Raw genomic sequence first — 22,746 nt, 5'->3', positions numbered from 1 at the left:
TCCCCGAGACATCCCTTAACCTCCCTTTGTACAGAGAGCAAGCCTCAGGCTCAGACTCTCCAGGCACAGTAGCAAACTGCAATTTCATAACATGGTTATGAACATGGTTCATTTTTACAGTTACATTCTATTTATATCAAGTAACTTTAAAAAAATCGATTAGGTTTAAAGAGGGGGTTAATTTAAAAAAACTAGGTAGGGCACCTGGGTGGCTCAGATGGTTAAGCGTCTGCCTTCGGCTCAGGTCATGATCCCAGGGTCCTGGGACAGAGCCCTATGTCAGGCTAGTCTGTTTCTCCCTCTGCCCCTGCTTGTGTTCTCTCATTCTGTCAAATAAATAAACAAAATCTTAAAAAAAAAAAAAAGGTATTTCACAGTATAAGAAGTGCAGAATCTGGCAAAAATCATGAGCGTGCTATCCTGACAACTCAACTCTGGGCAACATTGTTCTAGAATAAGGGCTTCGGGCTCAGTAATCTTCTATCTCAAGTTTTTGTGCTTTCTGGGTTTTGTCTGTTCCCTCTGGTTGTTGCTGTTTCCTTCCCGATATTATTTTTGAAGGATCTCTGACTTTATTTTAGTTGTCTGAAGGGAAAGAGATTTATTTTTCTTTGTTCCTGGGTTAGGACAAGAAAAACAGAAGGGCCCTAGAGGTTAGTGACTCAGGTACAACCGGCAAAGGGAAACTACATGTGTGGAGTGAAGTGAAAAACCAGGCGCAGAAGGTTCCAGTACACTGGAGAGTGCATCTCCCTTCCCCACAGGCTCCAAACTGCAAGTCTGCGGATTCAATTTAAAAGGTCACTTACAGTGGAAAAGAAAAAGGGAGAAAGCTACAATTTGTAAGAAATGTTTATTTTTTTACAAAAAGTTATAAAATTTAAATAGTTGATTAAAGTTAAAAAAAAATCTTGTACAAAAATTAAAGGATTTAAAAGATTTCTGGATCTCTTGACTTTAAGCCCAATATTCTTTCCACAATGACCCTACATTTCTCATAGATCCCACATTTCAGGTTTTTGTTTAGAGAACACAATCTGAGGTCGTTTGTAAGCAATTAGCACTCCAAGTGCTGGGAGCTCTGGCTGAGGCAGCAGGAGGCGCCCTGGCAGGACAGGGTGCCCCACAGAGAGCCACACCCCAGCTGGGCCCTTCTCTCAGCGCTCCCCGCACAGGGCCTGAGAGGTGAGCCAGGGGTCTCCCTTGCCCCACAGGCCCCCCAGTCTCTCCGGGAGAATGCCGATCAGCCCCGCACTGGGCACTTCTTCCCATGGCCAGCCACACCCTTGGCTTCACTCCGCCTTGATTCTGGTCAGTTCCCATCTTCCTTCTCCACAGAGTTTTAGAACCAAGGAGTGAAACTGCAAGAGGCCAGCACAGACACAGGTGAGGCTGCGCCGGCCACACCAACGGAAAGCCTTCCCTCCCCTGCCCTCTCCACACCCCCGCTCCCCACTTTGAAGGGCCCCAGACCCTGGCCAGGCCCAGCCTTTGGGCTCTTCCTCCTCCTCAAGCCACCTCCAGGAGCTTGGGTACCTTCTCGAGGCTACGTCGATGCCCCACACTGATGAAGGTCATGCCCAGCTGCTGGCCGATGCGGTAGAGCTCGCTCTCCACCTCCTCGGTCAGGGCACTGGTGGCTTCATCAAGCACTGAGGGCAGAATCCGGCGGGAAGAGATCAGCTCCTGGCCCTGGCCCACCTCTGCTTCTCCCAACCCGCTCACCTCCGGCTGGGACCCAGGGTGAGGACGGCTGAAAGCGGCTCTGACTTCCAGGAGCCCTGGCATGGGAATAGCGTGAGGCGGAAGAGCAGAGGGCGAGGCCCCATCGGGGAAGCTCTTTCCCAGCGGCGGGACGAAATCCCCCAGCTTCCCAGAGTCCGCGCCTGCATAGCCTAGAACCGTGCGGGCTGGGGCTTCTCAGGTCCCCCAACGACAAGGACATCAGCCCCTGAAGAAGTTCACACCTGTCACCCCTCTGCCAGGCACAGCCGGGGGTGCTGCCCACTTATTACGGCAGAGGCCGAGGAGCGTAAGAGCGCAAGCCTTCCAGGCCGGCTCCAGCTGCTGCCATCGCAGAATGCTCGAGAACTGGTGGTGTGACGTGTCCACAGCTGCTCTGGGGATGCCAACCTTGCCGCCACAGGAGCAGAGCCCTGCCACTCTCCCATGCAGGGACAGAGGTGGCTGGCCATGCACAGGGGTGCTCTCCAACCTGTCCGAATGCCCCGGCAGTGACACACACACACACACACACACACACACGGGCACACTACACAGTACCGGACGTGCGCATTTCCGGGGCACTCCTCACCTGCATACTTGGGCTGTAGGTAGAAGAGCCGGGCAAAGGAGAGCCTCTGCATCTCTCCTGGGGACAGAACGTCGTACCTGAGGAACAGGAAGGAGAGGACGCCCAGAGGAAGGAGGACGGCCTGGCTTTTGCACAGAATGGGTCTAAGCAAGAAGAGGTTCTTGGGCAGAGAGGCTGGCCCCAGGACATATGGACATCACCCTCCCCTTTCAACCACAGTCCAGCCCTGCCGCCCGCGGGAGGTGAGGCCAAAACACTGCTCCCGAGGGCATGAACGTGCCCCTGCTGATGCCCCCAAATATCCAGAACCCACTGTGTTTGGGGAGCTGGCTCTGGAGCACCCCGCCTCCCTTCTTACCAGTTCCAATCGACCTGCTGGTCCAGACCCTCTGTCCTCGTCACCAGACTGGACTGTAACACACCCAGAGGGAATGCTATCTGTGAGAGGGCCCACCCCTGCTCCCTGTCATCCCACCGCTCACGCCTCTGAGACAGCGAGGGCCCTGCAGCGCACACACCGTGGCAGGGGCTGTGGGAGCAAGCCACCCCCCAGCAGAGAGGACGATCCCATCAACTACACTGTCTATATCTGCTGGAGCAGGATGACAAGAGAAAGCAGACTTCATTTTATTAACATTTTAAAGCTCAATACTGGGTCACCTGGTAAGTGTCGGCCTTTGGCTTAGGTCATGATCCCAGGGTCCTGGGATCAAGTCCCGCATCAGGCTCTCTGCTCAGTGGGAAGCCTGCTTCTCCCTTTCCCACTCCCCTTGCTTGTGTTCCCTCTCCCCCGTCTCTCTGGGCAAATAAATAAAATCTTTTAATAAATAAATAAAACTCAATATAGACAATGCACACCCCGTTGCCTGTCCCTGGCCAACTGCTCCCATCACCACTTTCTACTCCCACTCCTACGGTCCAGGCTCACACTGCCATTCCTGGGCCCGGGGCCCTACACCGGCTCTGCTGGACCAGCCCTTGTGGTCAGTGCTACCAGGTGGGCCTGGGTCTCGGGGTCCCTGCCCGCACTCACCAGGCCTGCCAACTCCAAGAACCTCAGAATCCGCTCATCATCAGTAGAACCTGCCAAACAGAGAAGCTTCTTCAAGAAGTCAGCTCCCTCTGGGCAGCCAGAAGAGATGGGGTACATCACGGAAGGGGGCAGGGGTGGGGGCACCAGAATCTGGGCTAAGGCTCCGCAGGGACAGGGTTACAGCCCCTAATACATAAGGGAAGGGCCAGGCGAAGGAAGCAATCCCTTCCCTTCCTCCAGTGGGTGTCTCTCCTCAAGAAGGGGAAGACAGAACAAGATGAGGTCAGGGTACAGCCCCCCAAATAGTAAACACTTGAGGGAGGAGAAGAAAACAACCTGAAACCAGCAGCCTCGCTGGAGCCTCTGCCAAAAGGCATCGGCGAGGCCCCAGCCAGGCAGAGCAGGGACGATTCAGATGGGAGGACGTGCCCAAGGAGGGCCAGCTCACCTGAGTCTGGGTAGATTTCCTTCAGCGGGTAGATCACCTGATGAAACAAAACCACACAGGCCTAAGATGAGGGCCCATGAGAGGTGGTGCTGCACACAGCCTATCCTCCCCCGGCAACAGCCCCAGGAACGGCCAGGGGCCAGGCGCCTCTCCACCTGAGGACGGGGAGGAACACCCGGGCCAAGGGCCAGTGGGGGAGTCTGGGCCGGCAGACAGCGGGGCAGGGTCACTGCAACCTTCAGATGTGTGTCTGAGGGGAAAGAGTCTGTGAGCCTCCTAAGGACACGGCCTCCAGAATCCAGGGGGGCCAACAAATGTATGTGATATTTGGTTTCGGCCCCCACAGGCTAACCTGCCCCCAGAAGCTGCTCTAACTACGGGGCCCAATCTTCGGAGGGGAATAAAATGTTCTTAGAACCAGGGAGTTCCTGGGCAGGAGCCGTTCACTGCCCCACCTTCTGCCCCATGACTTTCTAGAGCTGAGACCTGTCACACTACCAGAGGTCTCCATTAGGGCAGAGGTAGGAGCGGGCCCCGGGCTGACCTGCTCCCGAAGGGTCCCGTCAGTGAAGAATGGCTTTTGTGGCAGGAACAGCACCCCATGGGGTCCGAAGTCCGTCAGCATCCGCACCGAGCCTGCAGAACCCACAGAAACCTCCATTCTGAGATCTCCCAGAGAAAGTCACTGTCTCTCACGTCCTTTCCCCAATAAAAAGACCTGGATTTCGGGGCGCCTGGGTGGCTCATTGTTAAGCACCTGCCTTCAGCTCAGGTCACGGTCCCAGGGTCCTGGGATCGAGCCCTGCGTCGGGCTCCCTGCTCAGTGAGAAGCCTGCTTCTCCCTCTCCCACCCCCCCTACTTGTGTGCCCTCTCTTCCTGTCTCTGTCAAATAAATAAAATCTTTAAAAAAAAAAAAAAAAGGCCTCATGTTTATATGCACGCACGCATGCTAGCATGCACACACGAACACCTGCATCCCACCGGGCCAAGGCTGGCTCTCACCCCGTGTGCTTGCCCAGAGGCCGCCGAGAACCCGGAGCAAGGAGGTCTTGCCCGTGCCCGTGTTGCCCGTGATGAGCAGGCTCTGCCCCTCGGAGATCTTCAGGCTCAGATCCTTGATTAAGGGCTTGTTAGAGGCTGGGGCGCAGATGGAGACCCGCTCAAGGAGAAAAGCTGTGTCCGTTGGCTCTGCGACTGGCCACTCCGGAGCCCTGTGGTCAGAAGACGAGGGGAGAGAAGTAGTGTCAGTCCTGCAGGGGGCAGGGTCTTCTCCTTGGGGGGCCTCACCTCTGGACAGGGGGGTTGTTATGGGCTAAACTGTGTTCTCAAAAATCACAGGCTGGGGGCACTTGGGTGGCTCAGTGGGTTAATGCCTCTGCCTTCAGCTCAGGTCATGATCCCAGGGTCCTGGGATCGAGCCCCGCACCGGGCTCTCTGCTCAGCGGGAAGCCTGCTTCCCTTCCTCTCTCTCTGCCTGCCTCTGTGCCTACTTGTGATCTCTGTCTGTCAAATAAATAAATAAAAATCTTAAAAAAAAAAAATCACAGGCTGAAGTCTCAACCCCTGGCACCCCAGAAGGTAACTGCAGCTGAAGAGAAAGTATTAAAGAAATGATTACATTAAAGTGAGGCCATCAGGGTAGCGCTCTAACCCAATATGGCTGATGGCCTTCTAAGAAGAGACACAGCAGGCATGCTCGTGCACAGAGAAAGTGCCAGAAAAGGACACAGCGGGAAGACGGCCATCTGCAAGCCAAGGAGAGAGGCCTCAGGAGAAACCAACCCGACCAGCACCTTGATCTTGGACTTGCAGCATCCAGAACTGTGAGAAAATAAATGTCTTGTGTGAGCCACCCAGCCTGGGGAATCTTGTTACGGCAGCCCGGGCACATGAACACAGAGGGAGGGCTGAGGGCACCTAGTCTGTGCGAGGCTGTGCAAAGCCCCGCCGCGACTGACCTTAACCCGCTTTAACGCCCATGGATGGCAAACAACATCCCCACTTGGCAGATGAAGAAACCAAGTCAGGCGGCTAAGTAACTCACTCGGGGTCACGGAGCTGAAAACTCTAGCTTTAACCCTGGGGGGTTTGCACAGTGCGTGTGACCAGCGGCTAGGACAGGACAGGTGTGGTGGTTGTAAAGGGACCTGGAGTTTCTGGCGCTGCACAGACGCCCCTCTCCCCCGGAGAACCGCACCTCTGGTGTCACTGCGCCATCCCCCAGCCCCAGGCCCAGGCCCACGGCCGCATGAAGGCTGAATTCTAAATGGGGCAAAGGTTCAGACTTCAGCCCCTCAGGAGGCAGCTGTGTGTAGGCCCCGGAACTCAGGCTGTTTCCATTTCTGAAAGCTTACTCGGCGGCCACTGTCCAAGCACTTTCCATGGACCGTGACAGGTAAGCCTCACAACCACCCTGAGAGGAAGGTTCCATTACTGTTCCCCTCACAGAGATGAAGAAACTGAGACACAGAACAGTTGAGCAATTAGCGAGCAAGAAAGCGAGGACACGAAACAATCTTCGGTGCCCAGAAAGGTCAGAAACCTCACAATGCATGCAAGGAGGCACAAGGAAAGGGACGCCTGGGTGGCTCAGTCAGCTGAGCGTCTGTCTGCCTTCGGCTCCGGTCATGGTCTCAGGGTCCTGGGATTGAGTCCCGCATCGGGCTCTCTGCTCAGCAAGCCTGCTTCTCTCTCTGCCTCTGCCACTCCCCTCCACTCGTGTTCTCTCTCTATATATCAAATAAATAAATAAATACAATCTTAAAAAAAAAAAAAGGGAGACATAAGACAAGACACATGTGGAGGTGAGCGAGGCCTGGGGAACAGAGAACAGGCAGGCTCCGAGGAAAGGGGCAGACGGCAGGGCTCAGTGGGACGGAGACCACTCAGATTTCTGTTTTGCCATCTCGTGCCCAGGCGGGAGTGTGCACCGGGCTTCCAGCAGCCAGGGGAAGGCGTAAATGACCACAACAGATGCCAGAACAGCCCCACTGCCTGCAGACACCTGCAGCGTGCCTGACACCAGGCAGACACTCCTGGCATGGGCTCCGCCACCCGGCCAGGGAAGGGCAAGGCAGGGCTTTGCACCGCCCTGCCCGCCCGGTGCCCACCTGTCCGTGTCCCACTCGCTCTCGTCCGGGATCTCGCCAGCCCGCGACCTCAGGGACATGTCCAGCAGGGTCTCCTGAAGCTCCCCGATCCTGGGCAAAAAGTGAAAACCCGAGGTGGGTCTGGGGGCCCAGGAGAATGCGGTCCTCCTTCCCTCACACCCACTGCCACATGGCTTTTCTGTCCCTTCTCTCATTCAGCTCCTCCTCCCGGGGGCGCCCGCTCTGCTCAGGACGCAGCCTCACCTGTGTGTGTAACCAGCCACATCTGAGAGCGTGCTGGAGAGGTCGATGAGCCCGCTGAAGCAGCTGATGAGGTAAATGCACACGAAGGCATTCTGCACAGCACAGCGAGCTGTGAGCGCCGGCCTGGACACCGAGGCCCCGGGCGCTGGGCAGAGGGGACGGCATGAGGGGTGGCCGGGAGGGAGCCTCACCTTGCTGACCAGAGTGCTGAGCTCTGTGGGGCTCAGGTCTCCGTAGACACCACTGAAAATGGGGATGGCGATCACAACGTAACTCAGGATGCTGCCCAGATAGTCGAAGGTGTTGACGCCGACTGCAGGCGACAGAAACACCGAGGTAAGAGAGCCGGGAACCACTGATGCCCTCTGAGGGACGACGCCGCCAGACAGGACCGAGCTAGTCCCTGGGGCCTCGTTCTCCCGAGGACACTCCTGGCAAAGGCAGTGGCTCCCCGTGGTTGATTCCTTCATCCCAGCAAACTGATTAGCGCAGACAGAAAGCGGGGGGAGGGAAGACTATCCTGCCCCTGGGGTTCCTGCCTCCCCGGGCTCTGTCCACCTACTGTACAGCCAGAGCTCCTTGGACATCAGCTCCCGCTGGGTCTGAAGGAGTCTCTGCAGCCTGCGGTCTGTCCTCATGTGCTCCACATGCCCAGCCCTGACGAGGAAGGCTGGGGTGTCGATGGGGCCCGCAAAGCCTCGGCCAGGCTTCGGGGGACCCTCCAGCCCTCACCATACTCTCCTCTGGGGACCAAGCCCATCCCAGTGGTCTTCATCTCAGACCCTTTCTGCCACGAGCCTCCATTCACTGCTTTAATTCCTCAGCACAGTACTGTCTGGGGAAAGAACATGAACTCTAGACTGGGCAGGCCTGGCTCAAATCCTGGCTGTGGCCAACTGCCAGCTGGGTGACACTGATTAGTTCTTTAAGCTTCGGAGTCTCAGTGTCTTGTCCTGTAAAATGGGGCTAATCACACCTACAAAATAAGTTAGAGAATTTCTAAATAGAAAGTTCCAGAAAGAAGAGGGGCCCTTAGTGAGTAACAGCTGTTGTTACTCAGCTACTACACACGGAGCAGTTGCTCGGCGGCAGGCTCTGTGCTGGTTAGCCAGTGAGATAAACAAGGGGATAAAACAGTCCCTGTCCCTGAGCTCCCAGGCTGGGGGGCAGGCAGACACACTGCATTCAGGACCTGGCACCTGGCCAAGCGTCAGAGGGACAGAAGCCACAGAAGAACCCACCTAGACTCCAAGAAGCAACCTGCCTTCCCCAGAGCCCAGAACTTCATGAGAGGCTGCAAAAATCCTAAAGCACTTGGCACAGCCCCAGCCCTATAGCCACACAACCAAAGCCCACCTGAGTCCTAGTATGCTTGGCGCCCCCAAGTGGCGGCAGCTGCAAAGTGCAGCAAAGACAGACAAGGGCAAAGGTTCCAGGGCTATTAGCTCCAGGTGATCCAAGAGCGGCTTCCACTCATTCCACACACACACCTCTGGGGCCTGAGTTCTCTCTCTGGGGCCTAACGAGGACTCCAGAGGCCTCACAGAAGGCAGGGCCCAGGGACCTACCCTGACCCTGAGGGAAGGAATGAGATTTCACAACACTGCTGTTATGATCAGATACTTTGTTCTACCTGGACAGTGTTTGTGGGGAGCGAGTCTCCTGATCTCCTGAGACCTCCTTTCCCTCCCATCCTGCAGAGACAAAGACCAGTCTTTGAGACTCTGATCGGCCACCAGGCACTGGCAGAAAGCCATTTTACAGAAGGAAGAGTGAGGCAGAGGCAATGCCATCACCAAGGCAATTCCCATCACCATGATGGGAAGCATTCACTCGTTTCATTCTTGGAACAAATTTACGCCCCCTCCTGGGCCACGAGAAGGAACAAGGAGCTTCAGAAGCAAATCCCTGGATCTAAGGATGAGGCAGACAAGGACAGGGAGAGACACGGGGTGAGGGTCACAGCCAAGTGTAAGGATGCTCAGCCCCATGGCTCTGTGATGGTGGGAGGGCCAGACAATTGGTCCTTCCTTTTCTGTCATCTCCACTATCCGCTCCGATGCGGCAGAAGGAAACCCGACTCACCTGAAAAAAGCAGCAGGCTCAGCATTCACCCGGATCTGCATGTGCTTGAACCTGGGCAGGCCAAAGGGAAACGTGTGCTGATGATGGGCAGTGCTGGCCCCTCTCCTTTCGGAGGCCTGGACCAAGACCTCCAGACCTGGCTCCACCTCGAAAACATCCAGCCCTTCCCTGAGCTGTCGCAGGGCTGGAATCCCAGGGCCTGGGTGGGGTGGCAGGAGCCGTGCAGACAGACATGGGAACCCCTCACCTCCCCAGAGGACAGGTGCATTCCTGCCCACACCACCTCCTCCCAGGGCCCAACCTGAAGCAGGAGGCCACGAAGCATAGCGCAGGGGCTGGATCTATCGGCTGAGCCATGACAGGGAGGTTGGAACAGAAGCACAGGAGAAGGCCACGGGACGATAATGGCCAACCAGACACGGTTCTCGGTGCTTCTCACCTAGAATCTCAATAATGCTCCTCACAATCCCCTCTGTGGACAACAGTACAATCCCCATTTTAAAGACGGGAACACTAAAGTTAGTGAGGTTCAAGACCTCACCCAAGAGCACATAGCCAGTGACTAGCGCAGGCTGGGATTCTAATGAGGCGATCTTACTCCAGACCCCTATTCCTTAACCATGATGCTCAGCCCAGAAACCTCATGCAAGCGGAACATACCTAAAATCCCCCTCCAGCTTCTCCTGCTGCACCAGCTGTGCCACGATGGGCCCCATCAACATTTTGTTCACCAGGGTTCCCAGGATGAAATACCCGAAGATGCTCACAGGCCCGAGCCAGCCCGTGCTGGAAGGCAGAGAGGGGGACGTGGGGGGTGTCACACATCGTCGCAGGCCTCAGCCCCAATTCCTGTTCACTTTCAAGCAGCCCTCGTCCAATTTCAGCCAGCAGTCCTGTGGGACCTCTGCTCCTGTGTGGGGGCAGCTGGCACCTGGTCTAGGTTGTCAGGGTCCCAGAACCCCTGAGACACTGAAATGCCCCATGTCCAAAGGGAGGGGAGGGGCCTGAGCACAGACAGAGGAAGCCTTCCTGGGCTGCAGGTGGGAGGGAGGACAGACCAGCCTCTTCTGGACCCTGACCTGGGGGAGGTGAGTGGGTGGGTGAGGGACCTGGGCCGGGGTGGGGGGAGAAACATCTGGCCAGGGTGGTGGAGGGGAGATGGGAGAGGCTTCACCTTTGGAAGCACTGGTAGGTGTAGTAGATGAGGGTGAAGGGGGAGATGATGAGCTTGCTGGCCATGCTGCTGAGCTGCCGGCAGAACCGTTCCACGTCCTGGCTGATGCGCTGGTCCCTGGAGCCAACAACACAGAGCAACTGGACCGGGCAGCGGGGCGGAGGGCGGCGAGAGCGGAGAGGTTACCTCTTGCTCTGACCTTGCCTTTCAGTGCTGTTAGCCACGACCCCAGCGGGAGATGGACTCAGACAAGCACTGGTTTTCCTAAGGGCACTAAGGCCCTTAGGAGCTTTAAACAGGGTTCTAAAGAGTTATTTCTTGAGGTGCCTCAGTTTACTCCTCAGGAAAAGTAGCAAATGAAAGGGCCAATACCCAGGGGTCCCAAGCCTGTTCTGAGTAGCACCCGAGAAAGACTGGAGTTAAAGAGAGGAGTTTCTGGATGGACAGGAAAGCTATTCCCTCTCCCCAGCTCCTCCCAATCTCTTCTGCAAGCCTGAGTCTGCCCCCGTTTTAGCTATCTGGCTGCAGAAGCTTCACAGGGGTTGAGTCATGGAGGAGCCTAGAAGAGAAAGATAAGAGGCAACAGGAATCCCAAGCATCTTTGCTTCAAAGCTTAGCTTAAGCTGACGAAAGGTCACCCCAGGCAAGAAAGGGCCTGGGGTGGTGAGTGGAGAGGGAACATCTGTGAGGAGAGACCCCCTTGTGTCCCACTGCACCACGGGAGCCACACTGACTCCCATTTCCAATGAGAGTCATGACCTTGGACAAGTCACTTGCATTTTCTGGCCCTCGGTTTCCTCGCCTGTAAAATAACCAGCGCTAACTGACACTGGAACACTTGCCACATGCCAGGCGCTGCGCAGGTACACTGCGTGAATATCCTTTGAGATATTCTTGAGATAGGAACTATCATCCCCATTTTCCAGAAAGGGAAACTGAGGCTCCGTGAACGGAGGCCTATCAACTGGGAGGTGAAAGAATGAAGGTCTGAGTCTTACACTGAGCCCTGGACAGCAATAATTTTGCACTGCTGCAAATCCAAAGGCTGGTTTGCTAGCAAGGACACTTTCTTTGGAGAGAAACCTGCGGCAGAGTGGTTGGGAAGCACGGGATATAAGATGAACAAAAGGGAGCCGCTCCTATCTTTTAGTTCCCTATTCTCAGCCCTGCAGCTGCTCGGGGGTGCCTCCATGGGTCTGCAGGCCCCTTGAGATTATCCCCTATGGTGCTTATCAACATTTGCGGAGACCTGGGGATGATCTCAAGGGGCCTGCGGCAGGGACTCTCCAGGGCTGAACCAGACCCACAGAACCCTGCAGAGGGTGGGGAGGCTGCAGAGGGGCGCCTACGGGTTATCGACGTCATCCCGCAGCACGTTGAGGGTGTAGTACACGCGGCCTTGGAAGTAGAAGCGGTGAAGGTGCTCGGTGAGGTCCTTCCTCCAGCTCACGTACAGCAGGTTGCAGGTGAACTGGTCAAAGCTCTTCAGCTGCGCAGTGCGGGAAGCGAGAGGAAGTGAGAGAGCGGGAGGGATGGCTTCTGCTCATCTCAGCAAGGAGCTCAGGGCTAAGAGAGCGTCTGCTGACCAGCCCCAGCCCACGCCAATTAATCTCTGTCCACTCAGCACTTCTGCCATGTTAAAGTGTCAAGTCAGGGGATTCTCCTCTCCCCGCTCCCTCCCATGCTCATTCCTTCACCAAGCACAGGCCTCTGGCCCCTTTCTATTGTACGGTCTTATCGTGAGAGCAGGTAACCTTCTGGAAATTGGGGATGGTATCTTTTTTTTTTAAAGATTTTATTTATTTATTTGACAGACAGAGATCACAAGTAGGCAGAAAGGCAGGCAGAGAGAGAGGAAGGGAAGCAGGCTCCCTGTTGAGCAGAGAGCCCAATGCAGGTCTCGATCCCAGGACCCTGAGATCATGACCTGAGCCGAAGGCAGAGGCTGAACCCAGTGAGCCACCCAGGCGCCTCGGGGATGATACCTTCTACGCCATCTATGTTCTCACTTTTCTTTTCCCCAAAACTTGGAAGGGAGCTCTGTATACGTAAGGGGTTCACTGCTAGAAGACCCATCCAGACTGTCTAAGTGCGATGAGAAGGGGCTTCCCCGAGAAAACAGGCAGCACAGGCAGACAGAGCATCAGGCTCGAGTCCTAGCGGAGGCCTGACTCATTGTTCAGCACTGATGGAGCCCCTACATGCCAAGTCCGAGGCAATGACAATGAGCTCAGTCTAGCAAGAAAACAATTACAGGGTGTGAGGAGTGTTACAGCAGAGGTTAACTCCAAGTATTAGCGAAGCAGAGAAGAGGGCAGGTGGAGGAAACAGGAAGAAGGTTAAGGAGGACTGGAAGGGGGTGACAGCAGCAGAACCTGCAAAAGCGAGCAGCCATTAACCGGGTGAATGAGGGTGGGGACGGAGGCCATTTTGCAGGAAAGCAGCGGGTGCCGAGGCTGGGAGGAACAACACAGCGCCAGGTTGAACCACGACCTCAGCCCCACAGAGAAGCAATAGCCCCCTGGCTGGTGATCCTAGTTTTCAAATGCTCGGAGCCCCCTGAAGCAAGAATAATGGGATTGGAAGGGACAAGGTCCTTTCTGCTAAAGGCTGACTTAAACCAGAACGTCATGGCCTAGTCCTGGGAGCTTGAAACATCCCAGGAATTGGGCCCAACAGCAAGATCAATGCCCTGCACAGGGTTTTGACCTCCAGTTCCCAGAAAGGGAGGGAACACACCCCACAGCCTGCTTCCTGCTTCCTGGTGGCTAAGTCCCAGTCGGCATCGTGCTCACGCTAGGCTGGAGAGGAAGACAAACGCAGGGAGAAGACCTTACCATGGAGTTGAGGACGATGAGCACCACAGCCAGGAACGTCAGGCTCTTAAACCCATCCAAGTCCTTGTTTCCCAGGACCCCATAGTACTGACTGGGGATCAAGCCAACCTGGTAGATCACCAACTGTTCTGGCGTGGGGAGAGGGGTCCGAAGTCAGTGAGGAAGGGGGAGAAAACGAAGAGAGAGGCTTCCCCTGGAGTCCTTGCCTTATCGACTCCCCAGAAAGAAGGGACCCACCCCAGGGCTGCCCTACCCGGCTAGCCTGGGCTCGCTCACTCACTCAGCAGGGTGACGCACAACAGGGTCAGGAACATCAAGGCATTCTGTGATGACCAGGAGGGAAACAAAATCTTCTGTATTTGTAGGAACCGCTGGAGAAATCGCAGATCTAACCTGGGCCTGAAGAAGAGATTCGGGAGAACCTGAGCGAGCCCTGTGAGGGCAGTGAAGCCTCAGAGAGCAGTTAGCAGCTTGACCTACATCGTTCTGGGGAGGGGGTCCAGCCCCAGCCCGTGCAGGATCCATGGCCTCCCGATGCTGAAGGCGGCAGGCCTGGAACAGACCACGGAGAGAAAGGAATTTCTCTAAGCTGGCAAATGCTATAAAAGGTCATTCACCAAAAACTGACAGCAAAGAAACATAGTTAATGAAGAAAGTTTAGCCACATCCTCTTTATGGTCACAAACGGGACAAGAAAGCCCATCAAGGATTTTAAGGTCCTGGCTGAATCAATAAAGCAAGAAAAATAAATGAGGTAAGAGAATTAAAAGGGGAGAGATTAAATTGTCTTTATGTGCAGATAATGTGATCATTTACACAGCGAACGGCAGATCAATAGACAAATGCTGGGAATAAAAGGCGTTCAGCTAGATATAAGGTTAACATACAAATATCAATAGTGTTCTATATCAACAATAACCAACTGGAAAATACAAAGAAAATAAGATGATTAAAACAACAGTAAAATATCCAGGAATTAACTTTTAAAAATAATTTATAAGACTTTTTTAAGTAGGCCCCCACACCCAGCATAGAGCCCAATGTGGGGCTTGAGCTCACAATCCTGAGATCAAGACCTGAGCTGAGTGAGATCAAGGGTCAGACGCTTAACCGACTGAGCCAACCAGGTGCCCCACATTTTTTTTTAAGATTTTATTTTTAGGGGCCTTGGGTGTCTCAGTCAGCTAAGCCTCTGACTCTTGATTTCAGCTCAGGTCATGATCTCAGGGTCATGGGATCTATCGATCTATTTAATATATATGTTTTAAAGGTTTTATGTATTTCTGAGAGAGAGCAAGAGAGCCAAGTGAGGGGAGGGGCGGAGAGAGAAGCAGACTCCTCGTGCCCAGCAGGGGGCCTGACACTAGGATCCATCCCAAAACTAATCTCTCCACCCATCGTGGGGTTTGAACTCACACCCCCGAGATCAAGAGTTGCAAGCTATACCGACTGAGCCAGCCAGTCGCCCCAGGATAAGACATTTTAGAAGAAAAACGAAAGCTCTATTATAGGATGCAAAAGAAGACTTCAATAGAGCTGGCATGACTTAACATTATAAAGACCTCATATCTAACAAAAATAGTCTATAACAAAAAAGCAGAGCTTCTCTGAGGAACTTTATATGAATGAATGGGAAAGGAGGAATTGGAAACCCAAACCCTCCATTAGTAAGAAAAATCAGGGGCGCCTGGGTGGCTCAGTTGGTTGGGCATCCAACTCTTGATTTCAGCTCAGGTCGTGATCTCAGGGTCATGAGACTGAGTCCTATGTTAGGCTCGGTGCTGAGCATGGAGCCTGCTTAAGATTCTCTCTCTCCCTTTCCCTCTGCTCCCCACCTCGTGCGTGCGCACATGCCCTTCTCTCTCTCTCTCTCTCTCCAAAAAAAAAAAAAACAAATCATATTGCAGAGCTGTGGTTTAAATACAGAAACAAAAAGACCAATGGAACAGAGACCAAAAAGAAAAAACAGACCTATGTTTACATGAGCACATGAAAGAGGTTATATCACAAGATAGGTGACAGTAATAATAACAGTTGTCAATACTTATAAGCACACACTATGTGCCCATTACTGTTCTACACGTGTTTTACATGTACTAATTCATTTGGCTGTCACAACCCTAAGAGATGGAGATTATATCTTATTTTACGGATAAGGAACTGAAGCAAAAGAGGTTAAGTAACTTGCCCTGTTACCCACCTGGTAAGTGGCAGCCTCAGGGTTCGGACAAAGCCTAGCTCCAAGAATCTGAGCTCTTAATGATGCTTCACAAGCTCTCCAATTTTTAATTACTGGTTCATTAGTTATTAGTTGAAAATGATGAAGGAAAATTAAGGTCATTACCTCAAATCACTCAGATAAAATTTTAAAACTCCAAATGGATTAAAAATCTAAATGTGAGGGACGCCTGGGTGGCTCAGTTGGTTAAGCAGCTGCCTTCGGCTCGGGTCGTGATCCCGGCGTCCTGGGATCGAGTCCCACATCGGGCTCCTTCTGCCTCTGCCTGCCTGTGCTCGCTCTCTCGCTTTCTCTCTTTCTGACAAATAAATAAATAAAATCTTAAAAAAAAAAATCTAAATGTGAAATTCTATTTAGTTAATAGAAGGAAATGCAGGGGCGCCTGGGTGGCTCAGTGGGTTAAAGCCTCTGCCTTCGGCTCAGGTCATGATCTCAGGGTCCTGGGATTGAGCCCCGGATTGGGCTCTCTGCTCAGCAAGGAGCCTGCTTCCCCCTCTCTCTCTGCCTGCCTCTCTGCCTACTTGTGATCTCTCTCTCTGTCAAATAAATAAATAAAATCTTAAAAAAAAAAAAAACAACAGAAGGAAATGCAGAAGACTATCTTCATGAAGATACAGTGGGAAGATATTCCTCAAATAAGACCCCAAACCCACAAATTTCAATAAAGGGGAAAACTGATGGACTTTATTTTTGCTCAATACAGTGCCTACATTAAATTAAAAGACTTGGGGAAGGCATGTGCAGAGTGTAAAACCAACAAGAAATTAAAATCTAGAGCATACGAGGGCACCTGGGTGGCTCAGCGGGTTAAGCCTCTGCCTTTGGCTCAGGTCATGATCTCAGGGTCCTGGGATCGAGTTCCACAACCGGCTCTCTGCTCATCGGGGAGCCTGCTTCCTTCTCTCTCTCTCTGCCTGCCTCTCTGCCTACTTGTGATCTCACTCTGTCAAATAAATAAATAAAAGCTTTAAAATCTAGAGCATACCAGGAATTCCTGCAAGTTAGGAAGACAGGAAATCCATGGGAAGTGGGAAAAGGATACAAACAGGCAATTCAGAAAAGGGGAAAACCCAAATGCTTAATACATGAAAACACAATGGGATGCCACCTTACAACCCATCAGACTGATAAAACATCAGAAAACCAAACAATACCAAACATTCCTGGAATGTGGGGAAGCCAGAACCTTTATGCAATGCTGTTGGGAAGTATAAACTCAGATGACCTTTCCAGAAAACAATTCCGCAGAATTAGGTGTGACCTAGCATCCTACCTTGGGGTGGATAATCCATAAAAATATTACCCATATCCACAAGGAGACAAGCGCCAGCATATTTGTGGTGGTTAAAAACTGGAAGCAATCTAAATGTCCATCACTACGGGAGTGTATAAGTGCGAACCAAAGTACATAGGGTAGTATCATGCAGCCCTCAGAAACAGAAACTAGATTACTACTGAATGTATGATCTCAAAAACACAATGTTGAGTAAAAAGGTTTATTTTTTTAAAAATCACAGCATATTATCATTTATAGGAATTCAAAAACCACAATCTATCTTTCAAGGTAACAGACACGCAAACTTATGTAAACTGGGCTGTACACTCGGGTGGGCGTCTGAGAACGGGGGAGAAATGGGTTGAGAATAAGGAACGAAGAGAGGAACACAATAATGTAAAAGCACAAGAGGGCTCCTGCGCTGGATCACGTCGTGCCAAATGAGGACGATTAACTCAATTCTGTGCACTTGGTGGTTCTTAGGAGGGGGATTCAACAGCCAGTTCCAAGGGAGAGGATCCCACAGCCAGAGTGCTGGAGGCTGCCTCGGATCGCGCGGGAGGGTGGGCGCCCCTTCCCGAACTCCTCTTTCGCGGGGGCGGGGGCACTTCAAGCCACACAGCCCCAGGGAAGGCACCCAGGGGCCCGGGTCTCCTCCCCAACCTCCCTGCTCACCTGGCGCTAGCCCCGGCCGCTGTCCCCGGGACCGCCATGGGCCAACTTCCAACCTCCTCGGGATGACCGCTGCCCCGGACTCGGCGGCGAGTAGAGTCCAAGGAGCACTTGGTTGGCCGAAGAGGGGAGGGCCCACGGCGACCACAGAGACGGGCGGCTAGAGAGGAAGGCGCCGGGCTACGAGGCCACTCCCGGAAGCGACCCACCCCTCGAAAAGAACCAGAGAGTGCTGAGTGTTACGTTCTGTCGACCCTGCGCCTACAGCGCCCACTGCTGGATCTAGGAGGTTTCCTTCTTGACAAGAACGGCCGAGAAAAATGGGATTATTTTATGACAAGTATTTCAGATGCGTATGTAGATGTTCCATACATTCTCCCACAGAAACCACCGTGATCTTTTTTTTTTTTTTTTCTCACCGTGATCTTTTACCAACATAAATCAGGCTTCCGGATTGCAGTTAGAATAAAGTCCAAATGTTTCCATGGCATAAGTGATGGGGCCTTTCCCTTAAATTTTCATTGAGTGGCCACTGTTTCCATCTCAGGGTCTTTGCAAGTGCAGTAGTCTTGGCCGGGAGCTCTTCCACGGATGGCTTGTTCTCAAAATTAGTTCCAATGTCACCTGGTCACCCAACCTAGAATATGCCATCCTGCCCGCATCATTCCCGATTGTATTACACTTTGTGTAAAAATAATCTCTGCACCCAGCGTGAAGCTCGAACTCAGGACCCCAAGATCAAGAGTTGCATGCTGGAGCACCTGGGTGGCTCAGTCGGTTGTGTCTGCCTTCGGCCCAGGTCACTATCCCAGGGCCCTGGGATGGAGTCTAGCATCTGGCTCCCTGCTCATCTGGGAGTTGCTTCTCCCTCTCCCTCTGTCGCTCCCCCTTGCTCATGCGCCCTGGCGCTCTCTCTCCCTGTCTCAAATAAATAAATAAAATCTTAAAAAAAGAGAGAGAGAGAGAGAGAGAGTTGCATGCTCTACCAACCGAGCCAGTCAGGTGTCCCACTTTTATTTTCTCCATGATAATTATCACTGTCTGAAGCCATCTTATTTCCTTGCGTATCGTTTGTCTTTCCCTCTGAGACTAAAATTTGAGCAGGGACTCTCTGTCTTGCTCATAGCTGTATTCCCAGTACCTAGAACACTACCAGTATTTAGTAAGTGCTTAGTAAATATTTGTTAAATGTTGGAGAATGCAATGCATATCATCTGATTACTGTGCCCAAAGGGAGATGGGAAATAATTCAGAGAACAAGCAGCTTGCAGAAATATCATGTTATTTCACTCATATGTGTAATTTAAGAAACAAAACAAAAGAGCAAAGAAAAAAAAAGAGAGAGGCAAACCAAGAAACAGGCTCTTAACAATAGCGAACAAACTGATGGTTACCAGAGGGGAGGCGGGTGGGGGTTTGGGTTAAACAGGTGATGGGGATTGAGGTGTGCACTTATCTGTCCTGATGAGCAATAGGTGATGTAGGGAATTGTTGAATCACTGTATTGTACACCTGGAACTAGCATAACACTGTAAATAGGGACGCCTGAGTGGCTCAGTCGGTTAAGCGTCTGCCTTCCACTCGGGTCATGATCCCAGGGTCGTGGGATCCTGACCCACATCAGGCTCCCTGATGAGCAGGGAGCTTCTCCCTCTGCCTGCCTGTCCTTGTGCTTGCTCTCTCTCTCTGACAAACAAATAAAATCTTTTTAAAAAATAACATTGTAAATAAATGCACACAAAGAAAGAAATCAAGCAGCATGATCCCCCAGGGGTCCTAAGTTTGAATCTGGATGTACCTCTTCGCCTTCCTTCAATTCCCCCCTTTTTTTCTAAAGATTTTATTTATTTATTTGACACAGAGAGAGAGAGAGATCACAAGTAGGCAGAGCAGCAGTCAGAGAGAGAGGGGGAAGCAGACTCCCTGCTGAGCAGAGAACCCGATGTGGGGCTCAATCCCAGGACCCTGAGATCATGACCTGAGCCGAAGGCGGCGACCTAACCCACTGAGCCACCCAGGCGCCCCTTTTTTTAAGATTTTTAAAATTTATTTGAGAGAGAGAGAGAGCAAGAGAGAGAGCACAAGCAGGGGGCGGGGAGAAGGAGAAGCAGACTCCCCACTGAGCAAGGAGCCTGATGTAGTGCTCAGTCCCACGACCCTGGGATCATGACCCAGGCCAAAGGCAGAGGCTTAACTGACTGAGCCACCCAGGCACTCCTCTTCCTTCAACTCTTATTAAGCGTCAACTATATGCCAAACACCCAACAAGACACATGTATCACCTGTCTTCATGGAGCTGTCCATCTAGCTGGGAAGGCCAACCTATTGACAATTACAGTTGTCTTCGTGAAGACAAAGGTACCTGCATCAAGTTTTCACAACCATGACAACGTTGACTTTTGGGGCCTGATAATTCTTTGTTGGGGAAGTAGGGAGGCTATTGTGTGTATTGTAGGATACTGAGTGGAATCCTTGGCTTCCAGCAGCACTCTCCCTGATCCAGCTGTGCAACCACTAATGTCTCCGGACATTGCCAAATATCCCTTGGTGGGTGGGTGTGGGGAGGAACAAATTCCCAGCGTTGCCCAGCCCCAGCATTTTGAGAACCACCGCCCCAGAGCCTCAGTGGGTGCCATCCAACTCAGGATGGGGGAGGGGAGTCCAAACTTTGTGCAGGATATAACTGAGCATTTCTTAGCGATGGCATGAGCGTAACTTACTCCCAAGTGTGATTTCCAGAGTATGTCTTTGTCACTCTGAAAATCAAATAAACATGTCGGGATGCAATCTCCAAAAAATTAATAAGTCAACCGAAATATTAAGGCAAGCAACTCACCTGGCTAGGGCAGTTCCGGTTTCCAGCTCTTGCCACCTTTTACCCTCAAGTGTCCTGCTTTGGAGTATGGTGGCATTACTGTCCCGGGGTCCCTCAACACTATGTGTTACTTTAAACTTTTAAAATGGATTGTTCCAACACCGACTGGATTTAAATACGATCTCAACTACGAAAATATAGATATAAATATCTGCATAGGAAAAACTATAATGAAGCATAACAAAATGCTATGTGTATCATATCACTCACTAATATATGAGTTTACATTTCTAAATTATCTACCAGATAATTTCCAACTCTTTAAGCCAGGAGTGGGGATAGCGGAAAACCTGCCAGAATACCTAAAAATTAAAAAAAAATAGTTCCTTAATATCAAATATACTGTTCAAATTTCTAATTGTTGCACAGATGTGATTTTTTTTTTTTAAACAACTAAAAAAAAAAAAAAATCAGGATCCAGGGCCGCGTGGCTGGCACAGTCGGTTGAGCCTCTGACTGTTGGTTTCCGCTCAGGTCGCGATCTCAGGGTCATGGGCATAAGCGCCACGTGGGGCTCTGTGCTCAGCAGGGAGTCTGCTTGGGATTCTTTCCCTCTGCCTCTCCCCTCCTTCTGCCCCTCCACCCTGCATGTGGACACACTCACTCCCTCCCTATCTCAAATAAATAAATAAATAAATAAATAAAATCTTTAAAAAAAAAATCAGGATCCAAATGAAGTCCACACCTGGCATCTTTGGAGACTCTTTTAGTCCACAGGCTCCTCTCCGCCACCTTAGGCAAGCCTCCAAACCGCTTTCCCTACTTAAATTCTTGTTCCTGCTCTGATCCAGTCCCTACATGGCAGATGAGAATCTGCAAAAATGTAAACGAGATCAACGCCTCACTTAAACCCTTCAGTACTTCGAAAGGCTCTAGGGCCCCTTCCCCCCCACCAAAAAAAGGCTCTAGGGCCTTGGCCCCACCTGCCACTCCAACTTCATTAGGGGCTGGGAAACAGCCTTGCTCCCTTCAACTCTTCTGTTAATTTCTACTCTTCATTCCGTCCCCAGTGTAACGTCTCTTTCCCAGAAGGTCCTCCTCTGACCACCCTCTCTAAAGAAAGCCTCCATTATTCCCTCCTGCAGCACTCCATTTTTCTCCCCCATAGCACTTCTTGCACATTGTTGTTATATTTTCACCCTGTGTTTACTTCGTTAACGTCTCTCTCCACAGACTGTCTGCCCCATGAAAGCATAGACCATGTCTGTGCGTGTGCCAGGACTCTGTCTCCATCGTCCCAACGCACTCAGGAAGGGCACAATAACTATTTATTGAACAAACATGAGCTAGTCGACCTCACAGAGCACACAGGTCAGTGTCTCTGCTCATTCTCTTCTCATCTAAGACCGAGCTTCCCCTTTTCTAGCTACTGGACTTCTGGGCTACTTCCTCATTCTCATACACAGACAAGGGGAGAACACATTAGTGAAATAAAACAATGGGATGTCATTTGGCAATAACTACCAAATTTTAGACAATGCAGTGGTTTCATTTCCCAGACTTGTCTTATAAATGTATTTACCCAAGAGCACAAAAGGTTAATCACAAGGGCGTTTCTGCAGCCTGGTAGGTAATAGTCAAGTCCCAGAAGCAACCAGAATGTGTATCAAAGGAGGAGTGGTTAGATAAAGACAAACACTTGGTAGAATACACTTTGCAGCCCTTAACCTGGGGGAGAGCAGTGTCCTCACAAATGGTTAAGAGCAGGGACTTCAGGCCCGGGTCCCGTGGGTTCAAATGCCTCTTCCACCACCTAATAACTGTGTGACCTTGGGAAAGTTGCCTCAGTTTCCTTATCTGTGAAATGGGGTGATTGAGGGTTGTCATGGGGCATAGTAAGTTAATACATGTGAACTATCTAAACAGTACGTGGCAATGAAAGTTATACTATATATAATGTATAGTAACACAGGGAAAATGCCCATGCTATGTTGTTTAGTGTATTTTTAATTAGCTAGGTTTTTTTTTTCTTTAAGTTTTTTTTTGTTGGGACGCCTGGGTGGCTCAGTTGGTTAAGCGGCTGCCTTCGGCTCAGGTCATGATCCCAGCGTCCTGGGATCGAGTCCCACATCGGGCTCCTTGCTCTGCAGGGAGCCTGCTTCTCCCTCTGCCACTCTGTCTGCCTGTGCTCACTCTCTCTCTCTCTCTGACAAATAAATAAATAAAATCTTTAAAAAAAAAAAAAAAAAAAAAAAAAAAAAAGTTTTTTTTTGTTGGTCATCTCTACACTCAGTGTGGGGCTCGAATTCACAACACTGAGATTAGGAGTCACATGCTCTACTGACTGAGCCAGCCAGGTGCCCTAATTAACTATATATATATATATATATATATATATATTTTAAAGATTTTATTTATTTATTTGACAGAGAGAGAGAGAGATCACAAGTAGGCAGGGAGGCAGGCAGAGAGGAGGAAGCAGGCTCTCCACGTAGCAGA

At 51.6% G+C, this 22,746-nt stretch overlaps 1 protein-coding gene across 5 annotated transcripts; it reads right to left on the bottom strand.

Annotated features, from left to right (window-relative positions):
• Positions 1–834: 834 nt before the first annotated feature.
• ABCD4 (ATP binding cassette subfamily D member 4) lies at positions 835–17,572 on the bottom strand. Of its 5 annotated transcripts, none has more exons than XR_013967078.1 (20): positions 17,436–17,572; positions 13,726–13,797; positions 13,526–13,644; positions 13,246–13,373; positions 11,758–11,897; positions 10,409–10,525; positions 9,895–10,020; positions 9,235–9,285; positions 7,712–7,806; positions 7,341–7,462; positions 7,150–7,241; positions 6,907–6,996; positions 4,799–5,007; positions 4,340–4,431; positions 3,796–3,832; positions 3,348–3,397; positions 2,673–2,725; positions 2,315–2,371; positions 1,537–1,652; positions 835–1,361 (listed from the first exon to the last, which is right to left on the bottom strand). XR_013967078.1 is itself a non-coding variant. In XM_080807762.1 (20 exons), the coding sequence occupies exons 1-20, from the start codon at positions 17,471–17,473 to the stop codon at positions 1,293–1,295; spliced, it is 1,893 nt and encodes a 630-aa protein (XP_080663888.1). In that variant the 5' UTR covers positions 17,474–17,572; the 3' UTR covers positions 835–1,292. The 5 variants fall into 5 exon arrangements, 4 of the variants coding, with proteins under 4 accessions (XP_080663888.1, XP_080663889.1, XP_080663890.1 ...); XM_080807762.1 differs by having other exon boundaries at positions 2,315–2,391; XM_080807763.1 differs by lacking the exon at positions 13,726–13,797 and having other exon boundaries at positions 2,315–2,391.
• Positions 17,573–22,746: the final 5,174 nt, after the last annotated feature.

This window comes from Martes martes (assembly GCF_963455335.1).
Source record: "Martes martes genome assembly, chromosome: 7".
NCBI lineage: Eukaryota > Metazoa > Chordata > Mammalia > Carnivora > Mustelidae > Martes > Martes martes.
The sequence above is the reverse complement of the archived record's forward strand: the minus strand, read 5'-3'. Positions and strand labels throughout refer to the sequence as shown.